The sequence below is a fragment of the Hippocampus comes genome, unplaced genomic scaffold (genome assembly GCF_001891065.2).
Source record: "Hippocampus comes isolate QL1 unplaced genomic scaffold, H_comes_QL1_v1.1 scaffold21, whole genome shotgun sequence".
In the NCBI taxonomy this organism is placed as follows: Eukaryota; Metazoa; Chordata; class Actinopteri; order Syngnathiformes; family Syngnathidae; genus Hippocampus; species Hippocampus comes.
This window is the reverse complement of record NW_017805745.1, coordinates 2254699-2276851: the sequence shown is the minus strand read 5'-3', so window position 1 is coordinate 2276851 and position 22153 is coordinate 2254699. Positions and strand designations below refer to the sequence as shown.

At 52.3% G+C, this 22153-nt stretch overlaps 1 protein-coding gene across 1 annotated transcript in view; it reads right to left on the bottom strand.

The window, feature by feature from the left end:
- Positions 1–22153, bottom strand: part of LOC109524569 (zinc finger protein 536-like) — a 49979-nt gene that overhangs the window by 14389 nt on the left and 13437 nt on the right. Inside the window, exon 2 of the mRNA XM_019884537.1 lies at positions 16675–18297. Within this exon, the coding sequence (XP_019740096.1) occupies positions 16675–17884 (1210 nt within the window). The 5' untranslated portion in view covers positions 17885–18297. The remainder of the gene's footprint in view (positions 1–16674; positions 18298–22153) is intronic.

The following is a 22153-nucleotide window of genomic DNA, read 5'->3' as shown; positions in this document are numbered from 1 at the left end:
CGTATCGCTTTCCGCACATATTGCGCGCGGCACATTACGGGGGAGCCCCAGCTGGCGGTGCCGTGCTCTTAAGAGCCCCGCGATCCAGTTACGCTGCCTCTTTTACCGCAAACTTATTAAATGCGGCAAACCGCATTATTTCTTTTTTTTTTTTTTCCTTCTTCCCAGAGTGTACGTGTAATTATTGTCACACACCTGTGACTCCCCGCCATCCACGGCAGCCAGGATGAGGAGGGATGATGGGTGTGCGGAGATGGGGGGATGGAGGAGCCCACGTGATGACATCACACGCTAAGCCATTACCACCATTCACGCCACGAGAAAGACCATCAACAACAAGCATGTGGCTCGCTGGACAGGCAACCTTTGCGGGTTACCCTGGCCCGGATGCCGGAGAATCCGCACGGACTATTCAAGTCCAAAAAGCGCCGTGCCAGAATGCGTCCCGCGTGGCTCAGCCGGCGCAAACGCAATTTTCTGATGAACATTGCGACCGGCGTGGCCCGCCCGCATACATCGGCTCTTGTTATTGATCAACTTGGAATGAATCAGGCTGACGCAAGCGAGCTGTTTCGGCCGGAAAAAAATCGCTCCCCTTGCCCTGACGTCACGTCGCCTCATCGACCAAAAATCCAAGGGGAGACATTTGGCTGAATTGTCACAAATCTCCCGCGAGAGGAAAATCAGGTGCCGCTGTGTGCAGTTTAAATTGACGGAAGAGTGCAAAAGGTGACGTTTTTATCACTTTGTTTCTATGAAATGTCCAATAGACCTCCATACAATCTTCCCTCAGGTGGATCACCGGTCCCAAAAAAAAAAAAAAAAACAGCAATTGTCACAAATCTCCCACGAGAGGAAAATCAGGTGCCGCTATGCACAGTTTAAATTGACGGATCTCAAAAGTGAAAAAGGTGACGTTTTTTACAAAGCAACCAAAACAAATCCAAAAGACATCATTTTCGGGAACAGAAGAACGGATTATTTGGTAGAATTTTCAGAATGCCAAAACAGCACGTCAAATGGTGACTTAGTTGTTTTGCAGCTCGCAATCCAAGCGGTCTCGTTCTGCCGTTTCCAAAGAGTCCTTGAATATGTCACTTTGTTTCTATGAAATGTCCAATAGACCTCCATACAATCTTCCCTCAGGTGGATCACCGGTCCCAAAAAAAAAAAAAAAAACAGAAAAAAAAGGCAGCGATGCGAGCGAGAGAGCGAGCGAGAGCGCTGCCTTATTTTGTCTGTGATGTTTTAATAGAAAGCAGATGGCTTCAGACGTGTTGCCGCACGCCGCCGGTGATCTTTAATATTTTAGAGTGGTCTTTGCTGTAAATATGGCAGCAGCTGTTTCCCCGCACGCGGGAAATTTACAGCTTTTTTTTTTTTCCCTTTGACTCTGCATGATTGGCAGCGATTGGTGCCCGCCCGCCGACTGTTCTCTTACTTTGGCGCGGCATCGCGCGGAGGTGATATTCAAATGGAAAGTGATATTAAAGTAACGAGCCGATGGAGGCGGCGGAGATAAATGCAATTATTTGCGCGAGCGCCGAGGCCGCAGGTTGCCTTTTAATGTCAGCTGCCAGCCAGACGAAGGTGATTGGCATCGCTTTGCGTTTTGGCATTTAAAAAGCGCCGCGCCGCTCACATATATTTGAAATGCAAATACAGCTGCCGGACGGAACCCCAGCAAATTATTTATTCAGCTGTTTGTTTCATTAGGGGGCAAAGGCCCCCTTGGAGCCGCTTCCTTTCTTTGGGATTATTCTTCGGCCAAATGAATTTACATTTGGACGGCTTGCCCCGACTCCCAAAATTCCCACATAAGCCCCGTTCACACGGCAACGTTTGGTCCGACGCAGCTCCGAAATAAATCCAGTCGAGCATTCACACGTGCACATTTGCTCCGGCGTAGCTCCACTAAAGAGCTTATACCGGACCAAATTTGATCCACCTGAGGGAGGTGGTTTAAAAATTTGCTGCAGAGCAAATGCTCGTTTGCGATGCTACGCCGAAACAAATGTGCACGTGTGAACGCAGCTAAAATATTTCGGTGCAGCGTCGGACCAAATGTGTGCCGTGTGAACAGGGCTATTGTGCGCGTGCGTTCATTGGTGCCGTCGCGCCACGCCAAATATTTGGAAAATTCAGCCCCCAAAGACTAAGTCACTTTGGAAAATGACATTTGGTAGGCATATCCCCCCCCCCCAAAAAAAAAAACAAAACAAAACAAAACAAAAAAACACCTACAGCAGGCCTGCCATGTTGGTTCATGCAGACTGGAAATTGGACCATTTCAGCAGTTTTCAGGGTTGCGGCAGTTGTTGAAAAGTCAGCCCCGTATTCGACCAATTGATCAACATCAAATTGGCAAAGACGTCTATCACGAGCAGGCCAGCAAAGACAGCAAAAAAAAAAAACAGTCTCAAGAAGCCATGTCTGAAGAAAAGGGTCAAATTGTTGACTTGATAAAAGAACTTATCCTCAAGCTTTGGGTGAATTGATTCAAAGCGCTGATCGCAGAGAGACGCATGAGGACAATTTGCAGGTAACTTGAGTATTTGTCAGGACGCTTGGGTGTGTGGCAGGGCTGTAAAGCGGAGTGACTTGTAAATGTCGGACACGTGAAAATTCAGCCCGCCAAGCGGCTTTTCAACCATCGTAACGAGAAATGTGGTCGCCGTGACCACCGTCAAAAGCCTGAAGGCGCCACATGCCCCCATTTGCCTTTGAAGCGGGCGTGCTCGGGTGACGTTTGTCGAGTCCCGGGCGCCCTTCAAAAGAGAGCATTTGTCCGATGGCGCCCTCCGCTGGCAAATGCGTTCCCGCAAACGCTCGCAGTGAATTCTTCATCCGGCGCAGCTCCCAACTTCCTCGTGCACAACGGGGCGCGGGGCTGCGCATCAAGCTTGAACGTCATCATCTGTTTGTCTCATTTTTATTTGGCTTACAGCACGGCCGGCGGGAAACGCGACCCGACTGCCCCCCCCCGCCCCCCCTTCCACTTTGCGCCTTTCTTCTCCATCTCGGGCTCGTGATGTGCGCCGTCTTTCATGTTAAGTCAACACGGTTCAAATCCGTCCCGTCCGCTCGCAGCTGAGCGCATCACGACACACGACGCGCATTTCCATATCGCCGTGTTCCGATTCTGATGAGGCTCGGTCACATGTTCTCTCTCGAAACAGATTTGCAGACATCGCAGGTCAATATTTGTCCGGATTCCAGTCGGGGAAGGCCCGAGGACAAAAGCCCGTGCTCAGCGTCACTTCGCACTTTTCACCAGTTTGGTTTGTTCCGCCCCTCCGTAATCTGCTTGTCTCCCACCTTGTGCTCCATTTCCAGCTCCTGCCCCCCCAACAAGAAAACATGGATGTAAAATATGATTTTCCCTCCCTCCCCCGCCTTCCCCCGCTCGCTCCATCTCTCTTACGCTACAGTTATTTAAACGTCAATAGCCATTCATCTTCTTTAGAAGGCACTCTTTCTCATATTGATATTTGGATATGATCATTACTCTGCCGGCGCTAAAGCACGCTTTGTAAAAGAAAAGAAGAGAGAGGAAGAAAAAAAGGAGGGGCCGCGTCCGATACTGCAACCTCGGCATTCCGACCCAATAACACATTTTTATATTTATTTGATGTGTTTATTTATTTATTTTGTTGTGCTGCAAGAGGATCTATAATGTCAGATATTTCATTTTGAAAAGGCAAAAAAAAAAAAAACAAAACCCAAGCACGCCCCGCCCCGGCTCCCAAGTAACTGCTTCTGCTCGGTCTTGAAAACAAGTCGGTCGTTCACCAATTCGCCATCGAAACGCGCCAGCCTGTCCGTCCGTCACGACAATATCTGCCCGTCTGTCCACCCGTCCGTCCGTCCGTCTGTTGCTTTTATCCCTCTGCCCATCCCTGCGTCCTTCCACCATCAATTGTCGCTCCATCCATCCATCCATCCATCCATCCTGGGATGCCTTCACAATGCTGACGCCATTTGCAGCGAGCGGGCGACTTTAGAAAGAAAGATATCTCGCAGAGCAAAGTCATAGCATCAGTGATAAATTGCAAATCCTTCCAATAACTGCCTGGGAGTTCAAATGTGAAAGCAATGCCCGTGATGATGACATGAATGACAAATGCCGAACCTCCGAACTGCTCGGTGGAGGCGAAAACGATCCTCAAAGTTTGACTTCCTGCTGCACCGCCTTCGCAAACGTCACACATCACGACATAAACAACCCAAAACAAGAAGCGCTTGTTCATTTGGCAGCCCGCGAGCAAGTCGACCCGCCGCTGTCGAGTCTCCAGGTGAGGTGGCGGCGCTCGGCAACAAACCTCCTCTCGAACAAACCCGCTTCTTTAATTCCTTTGCGTGTGCGCGCGAGCGCGTGCTGGGCGATGGGCCCGCGCCGTCTCATCTGACATGCCCTCGTTGGAAAATGGCCTCCCGTGGCGCCATGGCCCGCGACGACCCGCCGAGGAAACGCCGAGACGCTAATGATGAGATCAAAGCGCGGCGAGATGGCGCAACTGACGTTATTTGTTGCTTTTTTTCTTTTTTTTTCACAAACCGACAATCAAGTGCTTGTAAATCATTCAAATTGCAGCGCAAGCGTCGCGGGTGCTTTGTTTTTTTTTTTTTGAGTGGGTGGGGTGTGGGGGGGGGGTCTTTTTGGCACAGGTCACAGGACCAGCAAAAGTAATGGGACACTTTGTCAGCAGAAAGTGGCTGACTTTTGAGCGCTTTTCTTCCTTCAAATGACTGGCGAGGCTTTCCCTCATTCGCCCACTGATGACGCAGCATCTGGAGCAACCGGCGGTTGGTTGAGTAGCCTGCTGGACGACGCAGCCCCCGGGTCGGGAGAACGAGCGCCGCTCGACCGCCTGAGCAATGAGACACGACGTCAGCAAAAAGAGACCGCTTCGGGGTCCCATTACGTCTGCGCACGGAAGGTAATAGGACACTTTATGGGCAGAAATGATTGGCGTGGTGTGCGAGTACTTTTGTTGGCTCAAAGTGACGGGACGCGTCGCAAACAGAAAAGCTGCGAGGGTGCCCAGGCGCTTCTTGCCATGCAGCAAAAGAAACGTGACACTTAGCGAGCAAAAAAAAAAAATGACCGCGGCGGTGTCGGGTCCGTTTGTCCGCAGATTGCGTCAGCGATCCGAAGCCCGGACCTCAAAAGTGGGGGGCGGGGGGGGGGCGGACGTGCTCGCCACCCGGCCACCATTCCTTGTGTCCATTTTTGCTATTGATTGTGAAAGGTAGAAAGGAGACACTGTCCATTTTTTTTTTTTTTTCCAACAAACGTTACGATTTAAACTTGACGTGGCCGTGCGGTACGCCACGAGGAGATGAAGGGGAAGGCTCGGAGAGGGAAGGGGGAGCCCGGTAGGGGAGGGGCTGAGGAGGAGACGGGAGGAGGAGGAGGAGACGGGAGGAAGGAAGGAAGCAAGAAATAAAGCATCTCCCAATCTGATGAGCAGCTTGTCCGTAATACTCCTTTGCGCATCTGCTGCCAAGTCTGCTGCCAGATACAGAAACAGCACGCACGCGTTTCTGGACAACATTTGCTTCTTGCTCAAGCGTTCACACGCACACATGCTCGAAAGTGACATTAACATCACGGAGCTGCGAGTGAGTAAAGACAGAGAGGGAAAGAGGAGACAGAGGGAGAGAGAGCGGCCGGGGGAAAAGAGAAGGATGCGGCCAACAATTAGAGGACAGATGATGCGGCCATCTTGAGATCGTTTGTCATGTGTCGGTTCGTGTTGACCTTGCAACAAACGCCACCCCGGGCGCTGAGATCATCTTTTATGATGAGGGAGGAGGAGGACAAGAAAGAGGAAGTTGTTGTGGTTTTGTTTGTTTTTTTTTTTTTTTTGGACACGAATATCTCGCATTTGCGCAGCGCCGCTTTAAGAATCGCAAACCTTGGACTGCGCGTCGCAGAATTATGTGAAGGATCCGCGTTGAAGGAGGGGTGAAAAACGGATGCGCAGATGGAGAAGAGAGGGCACGGCAGAGGATTGGAAGAACGATGAAAGGATGACGGAGGGGATGGAAAAGATGGCCGACGTGACGAAGTGGGGGGGGGGGGCGGATTCACGTGGAAGATGGAGCGATGAGGGAGGAAGTGAGAGAGCGATGGCGAGCGACGTTGCCGAAGACTGCGGAAGGAGAAAGATGGCGGGACGAATGACGGGCCAAAAGGAGCGAGATGCAGAACCGGGAGACAGAAACTGGGAGGGCGCTCAGGCGGGAGAAGGCCAAGTGGCCGAGGACGCGGCCGCGTCCGATGAAGTGAAAGCGGACAAAGTGGCAGGATGCGGCCGGACAGGCGACGGAGACAAGGAAAAAGCTGCAGTGCCGCGTGATGAAGAGAGATGAAGTGATGAAATTATTCGGACGGGTCGGAAAGGGGTCTCAGTGACAGACGATGGAGCGATGACGCCGTGAGAAACCGCCAGAGGAAGTGATGGCGTAGAAAATGGAGTGGCGAGGCGTGACAGAAGATGGAGAGAGGTCATGAGGGCGTGGGAAGATGGAAAGATGAAGTGAGGTTGTCCCGTGACCAAGCGACGGAACGTCAAGAGGACTCGCGACGGATGGAGAAAAAGACGGCAGCTGATGGAGGGACGGCGCAAGAAGACGGAGTGCACTTTCACTTTCGGGGAGCACTTTCAAGCAACCCCCGCTGGACACAAAGTGCTCGACACCGAGCGAAAAGAATCCGTCCGACAAACAAACATGAATGACCGAGACGGTCGAGAGCACAGAAAGCAGTCAAAAGGGACGGCCGAAGACCAAAGACCGCAGCTGACGAACTGAGCGAATGGACGGCGTGTCCGATGGAGGGAGGAAATGATGTGATCCAAGATGGAGCGATGACAGATGAGAGCTGATGGACGGGCGGATGGATGGCGACGGACGGCGCGTCGTGCCGTGGAGTGAGAAAACGAGAACCGGTGATGGCCGATGGAGCGAGCGTGGCGTGCGTCCGTCTTGTCTGGACATTGTTTCGCATTTTACGCCGGTTAGCTTGTTTGGTAGCATTAGCATACAACTACACCCCCCCCTCCCCCCCCACTCCCACCACCAAACAAACGCGATTCACCGTCGGCTGGTGTGAATTAAAAAAAAAAAAAAAGAAGCATTTGACGGCAAAGGCTTCCTTTTTGGCAATGAGCGGGGCTAACGTTTCACATTAAAGGAGATTTATCTTAAAGCGCGCCGCTAATCCCCCACTTTTAATCCTGACACCCTCCCTCCTCTTGTGGCACGGCGCATCAAGGGATCCGTTTGCTCGCCTCCGTCGCGCTCTCCTCACACGGCGCGCCGCGGCGCGGCGTTCATTTGGCCGAGACCTCGCAAAGGAAACAGATTGAGGAAAGTTGTGAGATTCCCGCCGCTGCCGTCGCCCTCGGCCCCCTACGCTCTTTGAGCCCGGTTGGTCTGCAGAAAACCAGGGTGCGGATGGCGCAGAACTTTTCAACGACGAAGAAAAGAGAAGCGCTGGTGTTTGGCCCCCCTCCGCACTCTTTTCGAAATCCACCTTGCTCCAATTTGGGTTTTGAATTGGGCGGGATTTTAAAGGAGGACGGGCAAAGTGGACTTCCGGCTTGGTTTTTTTTTTGTTTTCTATTTCAGTCAAGTCGAGTCTCGCCTCACGTGATGCCCGCACCGGAGCCGAAATCTCAAGCCGCTCAGGCGAGGAAGCATCTGGCCGCGCGACCGCCGCGGCCCGCTTCATGAATATTTGATTGTCAGCGAAAAAGGCGCACATCCATTCCGGAATTTCTCTCGGAGACACCGCGATGACAACGCTCGGGCATCAAAGAGCCAGTCGGAGCGGCGGGGGTGGGCGGCTGGGGTTGTTTCCGGTGGGAACAAAGAGGTGCAGTGTGGGTGAGGACACTTTCTGTACCTCTCATAATTCCCATGAAAGCATATCTGCCTTAAAAAAGACGATTCATGTTACTGCGAACGCGCCGCGGAGGTCCTTCCCATTCGGGAAACTCTAATCCCGCCCGTAATGACCGGCAATCTGCTGGCCTTTTGTGCTCTTTCTAACGACGGCCACATTCATTTTTGCTAATGATGTAAGGCGCCACAATGCGAGCTTTTGTGCGCAGAGTTCGTCTGGTGCCCGCTGAAAACGAGGTTATATGTGATTATTAATCTGATTAAAGCGGATTGCCGGGGCCTGCCTGCTGTTTAACGAGGCCGCCGCCGCCTTCAAAAAAAAAAAAAAAAAAAGCAAGTGAAAAAGCGGCCATTGTTTTCGCGCATCCGTGATGTCATTTTTCAAGATGAGTTTTTCCCCGTCGCGTCCTTCCTGCCGGACGCGCTCGGGCCGGGTCGCCTCGCTAAGCCCGATTAAAAACGTCCCCAATTCAATTGCACATCCGACAATCCATTTCAATATGATTCCAATTCGACCCCGTTAAGAGGAAGGAAGGAAGGCGAACCCTTTCCGGAGACGCTTGTGAGGACGGCGGAGTCACCGCTGGTTCCATTTTAGTCCCGTCGGTGTCGGTGTGGAGGGCTGGCAGATTACGGCGCAAATAAGCATCCCAAATGATATTTGGATTGATCTTGAAATCCTGCCGGGGGGCAAAACCAAGCCCGCCTACTCCAAACGACCGTCAACCCTGCACGTGGAGCACTTTTGGGGGTCAAGTAGAAAATGGGCCGGCAAATGTGAAAGTCAAGCCGTCGCGCATCTCATCATCCGCATGCGGGAAGCCGCAGTAGCATGTGAGGAGCCCGCTTTTGGTGACGCGAGTGAAGAAAAAAGGTGGAGGCGGCAAAGCTTTTCAGAAAACAGAAATTCACCCGATGGTCGCGCGACCGATCCTTATCGTTGCCCCACGCCAAAAAAAAAACAAAAAAAAAACACGAGCGACGTTGACGTCTCACATTGACGAAGGAAAAACCCGAGCGGAATCTGAGTGGGCTGTGATTGGCAAAGTACGGCGAGCTGAGGAGAGAGCAGGCGCGAAGGCGCTTGGGTCGCTGGGATTTGCGGCACACCGGCGTTTACATTTTTTTGTCATTGCTAATGATATGATTAAGGTCTTTGTGTGCACGCTCGCTCGCTATTTTTACTTGATTCCCCGCCGGTTGCCGCAATCCCTCCCGCCCTCGTCAAAACCTTCCGCGCTTCTCGGCAACTTTGTTGATTTGACTTATTTATTTGCACCTCGCCGGCGTCTGATGTCGAAATCAAAGGTGCCGATGGAGCAAGTGGTCGGGATCGCGCTCGGTGAAGTCGACTTATTTGTCCTTAATTGCCACAGAGCGCTTCAAAGGCGCTCGCGTGTGTACCTGTGGATGTTTGTCTGTTTATATCGGCGTCGCCGCATGCCGCCATTGATGTGGAATAACACGGGAAATAAAAGTTGACATAGTTTCTTGGTTTGCCCCCCCCACCGCCTGTTCAATCTGCCGCGCGCCGTGGAGGTTTTTTTTTTTTTCTTTATATATCGGCACTCTTTTTCCTTGAAGTGGCGTCGTCGGCGTCTCATTACGCGTAAGTGTCGTCGTTACGCCCGACGCTCGGCGGCTGCCTCGCGAGCGTCGCTCCCCGCGAGCCGAGCGGGCTTTTTGAGTACAACTCCTCGGGGGCGCCTTCCTCGTCACATCTCGGGGGCGCCTGGGGACGGGGGAAGGCGGCATCCTTAAGAGGATGGCGTCAAAGTGAACAAAGTCTCCGGGAGTCGGCGAAGAAACGAAACAAACAGCAAACTAATGAGACGGCAAGCAGAGATCGTGTCAGATATATCGGGTTGGAAGGCCAATTTAGGAAGCCTTCCTTCGTGTTCGGCGGCATCCGATGCCGCGCGCAGGCGCTATTGTGCGGGCGTGGAAACGTATCCATCAAAGACACAATGTGATCTTCGGCTCCCGGGAAGCTCCCGCGCCATCTCTTCCCGTCCCCCCCCCCCCCCCCGTGAATCCCCCCCGCTTGTGGAATCGTGAATGGAATAATTGTCGCGGAACTTTGCTGTCGTCTGCGGCGTAACCGAATCCGGCCTTTCCGGGTAACGGCGTGCGCTCGGCGTCAGCGCGGAGCTTTCGAAAGCGGGCGAGGGGACGACGGCCAGCGAATGGCAAAGCATCGGCGGAGGGAATCTCCGCCGTGACTGCGCGGCTTTATGCTGATGTCGGGCCAGGCGGCGGATCACATGGCGGCCTCCGGACGGCTCGATTACAACCCCGACCCCCCCCACCCCCCCCAAACTGCCCGGCAAAAAGCAGGCACGGGAAGCCAAGTGTGGGAAGTTCCCACTGCAGAACCCAGCGGCGCTCCGGATCTGCGCCGCTCGGCTCTCCGCGCCGATGCCGGTCAAACTCGGGGCGAAAGTTGTCATCGGGTTAAGCTGTTTACGAGACCCTTTGCCAGCCCGCGATTCAATTTGCGTCGAGTAAACCGTTTAAGGCGGCGCTCTGCTCCGGCGGCGGATGCGACTGCGACATCGTCGCGGCCGTGACGAGTCACCGCTTTCATCTTGGCGAGCGCGTGAGGTCAGCGGGCAGGTCGAGGGCCAGGAAAAGTCAGCAACAAAACTCAACGCGTGGTTCTTTTCTCATAATAAACTCAATCATCTTCTGACTCGGATGAATCGGACCGGACGTGGGCTTTCTTTTGCTCTTCAAAAGGGGGGGGGGAAGAGAATGCCATTTTTGGAGCCCCGATCAATCGACATATCGCCTACCGAGCCAGCCTGAACTCCAACTCCCCTTCAAGCGGAGCCCGTTCAGCCCCCGCCACAACAATTCCACTCAGGCAGTCGGTCCAGCGGTGCCGACGGCACTTTTAACTCCGAGCTAAGACCACGGCTAGCTTTGAACAGCAATTACCCTTTAACCCGGAGACACGCGTTACCCTTTCGACTCCAAGCGTGGAGATAGCGACTGACTACCCTTTCACTTCAGGTTAGGCCGTAGGAATAAAACAGATAGTGGACAAAGATCACCTTTTAACTCAGACAAATCAGACAACTTCAATCCCCGCACCCCCACCCACTAGAGCATGCCAATTACCCTTTCCCTCGTAGCGACCTTTCACTCTGAGCTACGACACACGGGCCGAGCCTTGAATGTGAAGTGAGGACTCAAAATCGTCAAGACACGACAGCAATCCGTTCAGCCCGAACTCGGAGACCACCCCCTTCACTTGAACCGAAACCAAAGTCAGAGCTAAAAACCAACTCTTCTTCTTCTTGGACTTGGAGCTGAGACACAAAAAGTAACCGTCAACGACTCTTAAGTTCAAACCCTTCAAGAGACGGACGAGCCAAGACATGCCAGGCATGATTTGAAAACCTTCGACGCCAATCGCCCCTTCAATGAGTTTAAGGCAGCAAATGCGGATCCAAGAGGCATCAGCGACTTCACGTCGAAACATCAAATGCAAAAGTAAGACATCACTTCGCCGACCATTTCGACTTAAGAAGCCAAATAGCGAGTTAGCGGATCGGCGGTAGGAAACTCCGGTTTCCTTCGAGAGCCGTATCCTGCCTGTTCCAGACCTCTCTCGACTTCGACCCACCCGCTTCAAGCGATCAGCTCATCAGCAAGCTCTGCAGAAGCCTGAAACGGTCGCCATCAAGTGAAGCGGGTGTGTTGGAGTCGGGAGAGACCTAAAACGGGCAGGACGCGGCTCTCGAGGAAGCGGAGGTCCCTACCCCTGTAGTGGATGACGACACCTCTGGCATATCGCCAACCCCTTTCAGTCGGCGAGGCACTTGAACTTCAGGTTCAAAGGTCAAATTTACCAGAGAGGTAACCTTTCGGTTCACCCCCAACCGTCGACGCAAACCCCCATCTGACTTTGATTCAAGGTACCACATAGCACGCCAATACTCTTGAACTGCCATTAGCGCTTTAACTTGGCGCGAAGAAGACACCAAAGACGCACCCGCTTCGCCTTGAACTCGGGGCTACGAGACGACGCCGGCTCTTTAACGACCTTCCGAGTCAGAGGAAAGACACGCCGATGAGACGCAACGAACCCTTTCACTTCCACTTAAGACACCGCGTGCCGCGCTAGTGCCCTTGAACATCAACTAGCCCTTTTGAGCTTAAAAGACGCCCATTAGCCTTGAACTCGAAGGTAAGACACTTCGGCAACCGCTTTCACTTCGACTTAAGGCGCAGAGCGCCGAGCCAGTCGACGACAGCTAGCCTTTAAGTCAAACTCGCGTGCTGAGCGACGGCTGGCTGCTCTTTGTGAGCGCGTCATCACCAGACAAGCGAGGAGTGACTGAAGCTCGGCGCCATCGCGGCTGACAAAGGGAACAAAGGTTCCGGTGACAAAGGCACTCGGGTGTATAATCATGCGCGCACGCTATGTGCGCTCGTAACGCCGTGGAGTCTTCACACCGTGTCAGGAAGAAAGAGTCAAGTGAGGAAATGAAGCGCCTACCCGTAGTTTCATGCGGATGACCGCCGCAGTCCACCCGGATCGCCGGGAGGTCTTCTCGATCGGCGGACTGAAGACCCGCCACGTAAAAAGTCATCGTGGTTTTTTTCGGTCGGAGACATCTTCGGACCCCCGAGATTCTGCGCTTTGAAGTGGAAGCGCTTACGGACGGACGACATTCTGGGGCCTTCACACGCGTACGCTCCACCGAGACTCGCTGATGTCAATTTCCGGTGCCGTCTAAATCGAGACCGTCACAATAAACTTTCCGATGTACTTGAACGTGTCGAAAACAAGTGTGCAGGTGAGAACTCTGTCGAGCTCATTAGCAAAGACACGGGGGTCTCCAAAGCCGCCCCGTTCATTGCATACGTCTATGGGTGTGCGTGCGCCGAGTGTCTTTGCAGAGATGGCAAGCGCATTCATGGTAATTAACCACCTGATGAGGACGGTATTATTGGCAATTACCGGGCTTTGCTTTATCACAAGTTTGAAGTGCGTGTCGAGTGCGTGTGTGTGTGTGTGTGTGTGTGTGTGTGTGTGTGTGTGTGTGTGTGTGTGTGTGCACAGATCATTGCAACTTTTTTAATGACTCCATCCTTGTGACTTCACTTTTTTTTTTTTAAACCCCTGCCCCCCCCCCCGAAAAAAAAAAAAAAAAAAACACAAGGCCGGGTACGTGATTGGAGTCAAACTGCGCGCATGCAAGTTGACAAAAATGATTGTTTCAGTCTGAGAGTTCTTCCGACGTCTAACAAGTTTTTGCTAAGCACTCGTCGCAGGATTTTCGTGGGAGAAGTCATTATTTTGAATGCTTGGTTGGTGGGGGGGGGGGCCCTTTGTATTTGGAGTGAATCATCCATCCACCCATGATCTGAACCGCTTCATCCTAAGGAGAGGGTCGCGGGTGTGCCGGAGCCTCTCCCAGCCGTCTTCGGGCAGCGGGCGGGGGACACCCCGAACCGCTTGCCAGCCAATCGCAGGGCACACATCGACAAACGACCACTCGTGCTCTCAATCACAATTTCGAGGGTTCAATTAGCCTGCCATGCGGGAGGAAACCGGAGTACCCGTAGAAAAAGCCCAGGCAGGCACGGGGGAGAACATGCAAACTCCACACGGGAAGGCCGCAGCCGTCGGGTGGGCCGCCGGACCTCGCCGGAGTCAATCACGGTCGTGATAAATGGAACGATCTCATCGTTACTGGAGTGAAACGCCTCACATCACAACCGGAGTGACTCATGAATTTGATCTCATCACAATCAAAGTGAGCAAACGTGACGGATGTAACGGTGCTTTTCTACGTCTTTGAAGAAAATGGTGCCGCGGCACACTGAGAATGGAACTTCAAATCATGAGCCGGACAGCGAACAATGATTGATGGCGACCGAATACGTTCTTTGCTTCTCTGTTGAGTTTCGATTTGAGTTCCCGCCCACTCACGGGCGTTGCAGGTGCGGTTTGCTGATGAGGTGCTCGGAAGCCACGCAAGCTCGGCGCCATCGAGTTTCCAGAACAGCTATCAATTGCGCGTCGCCCCTCACGCCGCAACCTGGCGAGCTGGAAGCGCATGGGAGACCTCGGGGCTGGCCGGCCGCCCGTTCGTCATTTTTATTGAGGAATTCCTGGGCCACTTTGGCAGCTCGAGTGCAGCGGCGGCACGAATGCGGCTAAAAAGCGCCACTTTCAAGACTTCGTGAATGTTTGCGGGATTTGCACGCAAAAAACAAAACCAAACAAAAACATTCCCAACAGAACATTTATCAGCCGGTGCCTTTGAAACAAAACTCAATGACATGCCACCAACCGTGTGCTCATTGACATTGCGAGACTGGGTCGGTCGGGTCTTCCACTGATCTTTGTGTCGACCCTTTTTTGCACGAAACCCGGCGAAGATCTCGGTTCCCCCCTCTTGCTCGTCATCAACGAACTCCGAGTACATTGAAACCCGTTTCTTCTCCTCTCAGGCGCCGGGTCAGGTTCTTCCACCTTAAAGTCATCCCAGATCGTTCAGAGAGCTTGTTTCTGCACGAGACGTGTTCCAGGGACAGATTTGGAATCAGACCCTTGTGCATCACGTCTCAGGAGCGCTGAAACAAGAATGCGGTGTCTCGATGCGAGGACGTGCAAATACGAACCCATGCCACAGAGGCCTTTGTTCCGCCGGCTTATCACCAAAAGGTCAAAGATTCCCGATTCCGCCTACATGCCCATCATGGCGCGAAAAGGAAAAGCCCGATGAGCCGGGACAGACTACGAGTTGGGTGTATGGAAACGGCAGGAATGTGGACATGTTTACGTTCGAGGGGTGAGGTCCTTGACGACAGACCATCTGCCGTGAGCCCAAAAGGTCGCGGGAGGCTCATGAACGTTCATATTTGCTGGAAAGGCACCTCGGGGAGGAGCCGTCGCTCCTTTCCTGGAGTGATACAAAGCGCGTTTTCATATCCGCGCCGTCGGCAACTTGGCGTTTGAACGCTTGCCGATGAAGCACGCAGGCATACGATCGCGATTGTGTTGTCGGGTCGTCGACGGATTTGGGATCAGGCGTGTACGGTTTCCACATGAAATCCACGTGGCGGCGATATGGACTTCTTCCATCGGTCAGTGCAATCATGACAAAATGCCAAATGTCCCACTCGGAGCTCAGGAGTTCGGAACGCGCCCCAAATTGTTAGTGGATGGGATGGGTGGAACGCCCGCAACGTCCATCGTTTGATGTCATCCGTAGTTCAGGATTTGACATTGGGAAGGACAAAATCTGACAAAACCCTTTGGAAGTTTCATCGCATCAAGCTCGGCGGCCAGCGAGAGGGATAACCGGCAAGAACGAGTCATTTCGCAGGAGACGCCCTGAAGAGCGTCCGCACGACATTTGCTGCCACCGGTTTAAAGCAACAACGCAAGTTGGCACCGTTTCGCCTTCCTTTCCGGAGCCACTTGAAGGCGGCGGCGGCGGCGGCGGCGGCTCTAAAGTGCACGAGAGCCCAGTAAAAAGTGTCAAGAGAGACAAAGAGAAAAACGATTTCCCGGCCGGGTCTCGGGGAGCGGCTGTAACCCGAGCGCAATCATGAAAGCTGGCAGTTCATTTTTCACAGGGTCATCCATCGACCGGTCTCATAAAGTAATGGGCTTCTTCTGGGAGGCGGCTTTATGAACACTAAGATAGTTAGGAGACATGCGGAGGAGCTCCGGGTCCTGCTCGGACTTGCGCCGGGTTATTCCCTCCTGGCGGCGGTGGCGTGCGAGGGAGGCGCGGCTCCCGGTAATATCAACGAGTAATAAAGATTAATCTGTTGCTGGTTGCCCTGCTGATTACTCCTCAACTTGCTTGAAATAAGACTCAAATCACTTCAGAGACATTCCCGGGACCTTCGGTGGGTGTCGGCGTGTCTTTGCCGCCGGCAAACTGAATTCACCATTCAGACGTGAGCATTTCGGACTCTTTCTTTGTGCTTCTTTGACTGGATCAACCCAACATGCTTCAAGGCAGACTTTTCACTCCCATAATTTGGACAGACTGGACGTCAGGGCAGTATGTCCCCAGAAGGAATCAGGAAGCTGGGTGTGTCCTGTGATCGGAATCAGAGGGCTCATCCAATTGTGATGCAAATTGGATAGCTGCTCAATCCACGACGGCCTCAAGTGGCAAATTATATCCAATTTGCCTGACGATGATCAATTTTTACATATCAGCCATACCAATGACAAATAATGTCGTGCTCTCATGAAAAAAAATACAAGTGGGGTCAACCAAAAACTGGAACCGCAGCAGAAATCATCTCAGTACTTTGATTGGGTGTTTGAGCATCTGGACTTGACTAAATTGAGCAAAATTTTGTGCTCCTTGGCTCGATTTCAAACACATTCAGACTTTCTTCTCCCAATTGGCGCACTTTGGACACGCGTCAGGGCAGCGCAAACAGCCGAATCCAGTCAAGAAATCGGATAGCCGAGATTGGAATTGGATATGTATCGGATATCCGCCAACGTGACGGCACCAAAAAAACAGATTGGATCTGACTTGTCCATTCGAGCCTGACGTCACCAGAATACTCCGATCAACGGCGTAGACAGACATCTACACAAACTGCAAATGGACAAAGACTGGAATGCGCCCCCCACCCCCCCAAAAAAACAAACAAACAAACAAACAACCAATGCAGCAGATCGAACCCTTGAGTCAAAAATCGTACAAAAACGGGATGCCAGCCCTTGTGTTTTATGAGCGGTGTGAGAAGAGGTTCAAGACTCACCTGTTGCGTCGGGCCTCTTCACGTTGAAGGCCGGTAGGTTGTCGCCTCCGTAGGCTCGGAGCACGGACATCATGTTCATCTGCTGCTCAGCCTTCAGAAGTGCCGGCGGGGCTTCGGGCGGGGGCAGGAGGTTCATGCCTTGCTGCCACGGCTTCTCCAGGGACATGACTTGCCTCTGGTTTTGCTGGAAAAGCGGCGGCGTCACGGCAGAGGACGAGGCCACCGACCCATCCTGCAGGCGCTTATGGTGGTTCTGAGCGTGGTCCTCTGCCGGACTTCCTTCTTCCTCTTGGTCCATGTCGTCATCTCGCTCCTCGTCCTCTTCGGCTTCGTCCCGCTCCTCGTCGGAATGGCGTTGCCCCGCTTTGGGCGTGGCCGACGGGGTGTCTCGGGTGACGTGCGCCCCAGATTTGACAACCTCGTCATCAGACCCGACCTGCTCCTCCTCGGGTTCTCCGCAGGAGCTCCTCTCACCAACTTGCTCGTCCGGAGCCGAAGAGGCTCCTCTGAAGGCCTTGCCGGGAACTTCCAGGCCCTGCTCGGTTGCGGCCATGTAGCCTTGGAGACCCTGAGCCGCCCCCCGGGGAGAGCCATCGTACAAGCCACCAAAGCGCCTGTAGAAGTCGCTCTGGAAGGGGTTGTAGGGCTGGTCGATGTGGTTGCTCCAGCCCACCTGGTTCCTTTCTCCATCCCCGTCTTTGTCCGAGAGCAAACTCTTGATGTTCGGGGACTGATGGGTGGCGGGAGAAGCCTCTCCGTGCACTTCCCTGCCCGTATCGGCCCTCTGCGTTTGGGCCTGACCCAGATGGTTGGCCTGGAGGTGAAGGGCCATGAGCTCCAGCGATGCGGTGGAGAAGGAGCAAAAGAGACAGCCGTGCCACGCCACGTTGTCATGGATGGTGACCGAGGAGCCGGGGAGGGAACCGGATCCGGACTCGGGCCGGACCGACACCGACAGATCCAGCGGCTCAAACTGGGAGCCGGGTTTTCCGGCTGACGGATTCTGCTTGGCCTCGGGTTTTTCATCTTTTTCCCGGTCTGCCACGGCGGTGCGCTTGGCTCTGGGCTCACCATTGTCAAGGTAGGACTGGGCGGCTTGGACCTGGACCAGAGTCTGGTTATCCTTCGGATCTCTCTTCATGGAGCCGAGGACAAAGTTGTCCATGAAGGCCTGCAGAGTGCCTTGGAAGTGAACTCCGTTTCCCATCATGCTTTGGTAGGCCCGGCTTAGATCAGAGAAGCTGGCGGGACCATCGGCGGGAACCAGGGATGCGGGGCCATCGTTGGGCTTCACGCTCTCGGCGATGGCATCGAAGTGGCGATCCCCGCGTTCGCTGGCCGCCGCCACGCTGGCCGAGGCCCACTGATGCGGCAGCAAAGGGCCCGCTCTGAAGTCCAAGTTGGCGGGGAGGCCTTTAAAGACGTTGCGCAGAACATCGGGGCGGGCAAAGACGCCGCCGGCCGCCGCCTTCCCGTGGTCGTCCTTGTGCTCCGACGAGGGGCCGTGTCCGAGGGCGGCCGAGCCGTTCTGTCGCTCTCGGTGGTGGCGCTCCAGGTGGTACTTGAGACTGGCGGACTGGGTGCCGGCGTAGTCGCAATGAGGGCAGCGGTAGGGCTTCTCTCCTGAGGGGAAGAGCGCAAGAGCGAATCATTAACCTGATTATTAGCCGCTGGATATCCAGAAGCTATTTGCCGGAGCGGGAACGCCGACCCGAGGGTCATGTCACCTCCCCGGAGGAGGAAAAGGAGGTCGGAGCGGCAAATGAAACACTTTTCATTAACGCGGATAACAAAAGAGGATGCTTCGACAGTGGTTTGCAAACCTTTTTTTCAATCGTGTCACCCCTTGGGAATATTTTTTTCATCTCCCCAAAATCCCATTAACGCATGTTCTTAAGGATATTTTTTGGCCGTTTTCTCCTTTCTCGGTCCTTGAAAGTGAAATTTACCGACGGCATCATTCCTGTGACTTGGGACTTGATCACTCTCGGAGCAAGAAATTGCAACAAAATGTGGTTAGTTGAACTTCATCAAGCATTATTGTTGAACTCCTTCATCTATTGTGGACCTCCTTCATCTGCTGTCGCGTGCATTCTCGCACAGCCGTTACAGCTTCATGCCTTCATATGACTTGACAACAACTTGTTTGTTCAACAATTTTTTTCGCCTTACGCAAACAAAAGAATGCAGTCATTTGTGTGCAGATTTCGGCGATTGAGTTTCAAGATTATGATTGTTATTTATTTTTCAATTTTTTTTAAATATCGTTCCAGCAGGTGTTGGGCAATATGTAACACTTTTTGGCCGTTTTCTCCTTTCTCGGTCCTTGAAAGTGAAATTTACCGACGCCATCATTCCTGTGACTTGGGACTTGATCACTCTCGGAGCAAGAAATTGCAACAAAATGTGGTTAGTTGAACTTCATCAAGCATTATTGTTGAATTCCTTCATCTGCTGCCGCGTGCATTCTCGCACAGCCGTTACAGCTTCATGCCTTCAGATGATGAGCTCTCGGGGCCAGAAACTTGACAACAACTTGTTTGTTCAACAATTTTTCTCGCCTTACGCAAACAAAAGAATGCAGTCATTTGTGTGCAGATTTCGGCGACTGAGTTTCAAGATAATTATTGTTATTTATTTTTCTAATTTTTTCAAATATCGTTCCAGCAGGTGTTGGGCAATATGTAACACTTTTGACTGTTATCGGCAAGGGTATTTTTGCATACTTTCAAACCACTTCTGCCCAGACCAGATCACATTGAGGACAAAGAGATCGTCGATAAGGCACGGGTCGGCGATTGTCCTTTTCAAGTTGTACCTATCCTTACTGCTGGATTTTGCATCTCTGAGTGCGGTCGTTGGCGAAAGAGGACGCGACGCCACACCCTGAACAACACTGACGGTGACGGAGTTTCTCGTGAGAGTTGGACAAGCATTTGAAGGTTCACCATAAAAATGCGTCAAGCTGTACTCCCATTTGAGGAAGGCTGCTCTAAAACAAAAGCGAGGCGGAAGAGCTGATGAAGGCGAGTTTAATACGAGTGCCGACAAGAGCGAGAGTCATAAAGATAAACATCTAACCACCCACTGCCTTGTCAGCGCCGCTCCATTTCATGTGTCTTACTGCTCGCTGACGGGGGAGGGGGGCCGGGGAGGGCGCGCTGAAGGCGTCTGAATTTGGGTCGATCCGGTCTCGCCGAGCCAGCCATCACTCACGTCGGCGTCATAAAAAAATAACACGTGGCCATATGGCGCTCTCGGCCCACCGAGAAACGCTGTATTTCCAAGTGACGGCCACGCTATCCGTTTCGCTGCGGATCAAACGGTAAACGACGGCTGATGAATTGTGATACGATTTCAGACTCTCACTTGTACTGTATGTTTTTCACAACTACAAAACAAAAAAATCTTAGGTTACAGAAAAAACGTGAAGCCGAAACAGGCAAAGGGAAGTGTTTGTCAATTAGCGAGCTCGCGAGCTAGGAAAAACATTTTAAATCAAGTCATTACGTTCAGGAAAAAAAAAAAGAGTTCGACCTGGTTAAGCGAGTGATTTTAGGCTCCTACTTCAGTGTGCGCTTTCGTCTATTTGGGCCGCTTAATGAAGCCTCAAGCATGCGGTCGCCCCCTGGTGGTGGGTTGACTAATGGTTGAGAAAGTGGCAGCGGAGCTCGCGTTTTCATTGCAAACAATTGCCACCCATAAGGTTCATTTCACTGTCACAGCCAAAATTGTGGCAATCAAAAGTTGAGTTGCAAAGTTTTGTTGTTTTGTTTTTTTGAAACGATGCCATGCAAAGTGGGCGGAGCATGGTGTCAAATTTTGAGTTTTCAAAAATTTGCCACCGAGATCATTTTCACCGATTGACAAAAACTCAGTGGACATGTTGACAAGAGGCGGCGCGTGGGTGACTGACTGCTTAGCGCGTCGGCCTCACAGTGCGGAGGTGCAAGGTTGGATCTCGGCTCCGGCCTTCCCGTGGGGAGTTTGCATGTTCGCTGCCCATCTTTCAAACTCATCTGACAATTCATTTTTATTCTTTGGCTTTTGACTCAGCAGGAGACTTGATTTATAATTTGACTGTTTTGGTGTTTTCTCCTGTCTCTGTTAGTAATTCCTTGTTTTATTGTTTGTTGTTGTATGAATTCTTTCTGCTCCATGTACAGCACTTTGTATCCAGCGGCGAGTGTTTTAAAGTCTTCCAGAAATACAATTGAGAGTTGAGTTGAACTATCGTGGGGAAGCCCCAAACAGACGCAAGTAAGGCTTTTTGGAGGGGGGGTGGGGGGGGGGAATCCAAGGCACCTAATGTGCCCCAGCCATCACTCAGGTCGCGACCTCCCAACTATCACGTGAGGCGGCCGAAGGTGCATCGGCTCAGTGCGGAGCGCCGTCTTTCCAAGTGACGGCCTCGACCAGCACGCTCGTTCGGACCTTCGCCGCGGTTTGCGGATGGGCGCCGGTAAACGAGGGGTGAATCCATTGTGAGGCCGTCTATTTATTGATGCTGCACATGCATATTCATGTGGCGTGCTCTTGTTGTTAATGCTGGAAGACGAGCGCGCAGCTTGCCAGGAGTGGATGTTCCACCGCGGCGATACACATCCTGCAAGCAATTATAAGAGGCTCGGAGTCGCCGCCAGATTTAGCTTCATTAAACAATGAACACAGATGAGGAAAAATGCAAAGCTCGCCTCCTTCTTTTAAAGAAAGGAGGGGAAAAAAAAGTTCCAAAAGTGGGGGATAAGATTACTCATCTGACCTGTGAGGGGTCATTTCAGGTGATTTAACACACACTGACAGCAACAGTGGAGATCAAGCAACAGTGCACGTGAGCAGATTGCCTTCACAGTACATGCCATGAAAAATCGACTTTTGCTTTTGTAGTTTAAGCGTGTACTTTTTCACATTGGGACAGTTAGGTTTGAATGTTTTTTTTTGGGGGTGGGGGGGCAAGGCATTGTTACGCCAGGCTGCTTTGAATGATTTAAGTCGGGCTGTGTAGTAAATCATGGATATAATTAGCAAATGGCATAGTGCTCAAGTCGTTTATCATTATTTAGAGGGCACCATTCCAGAAAAAGACTGCGCAATCTGCAGACCTACTGCCGAGCCGTGGCAGAAAGGGCCACAAACAGCGACTCGATACAATATTGATACAGGCCGGCGGAGAATAGGAGCCCGCACAAAGGCAAAGGCAAAGGCAAACTCCGGATAGCGAGACGCAAACAATTATAAGAGGCTCGTGGTCGTCGCCAGATTTAGCTTCATTAAACAATGAACACAGATGAGGAAAAATGCAAAGCTCGCCTCCTTCTTTTAAAGAAAGGAGGGAAAAAAAAGTTCCAAAAGTGGGGGATTTGGGTGAGCGCGCGGGGGGATTGATGGGGAAGAAAAGCGAGGGAAATGCTCATTTCTAAACATACAATCATATAATGTTTAGAGTCGACACATGGAAACGCTTTTTGTGTGTGCGTGT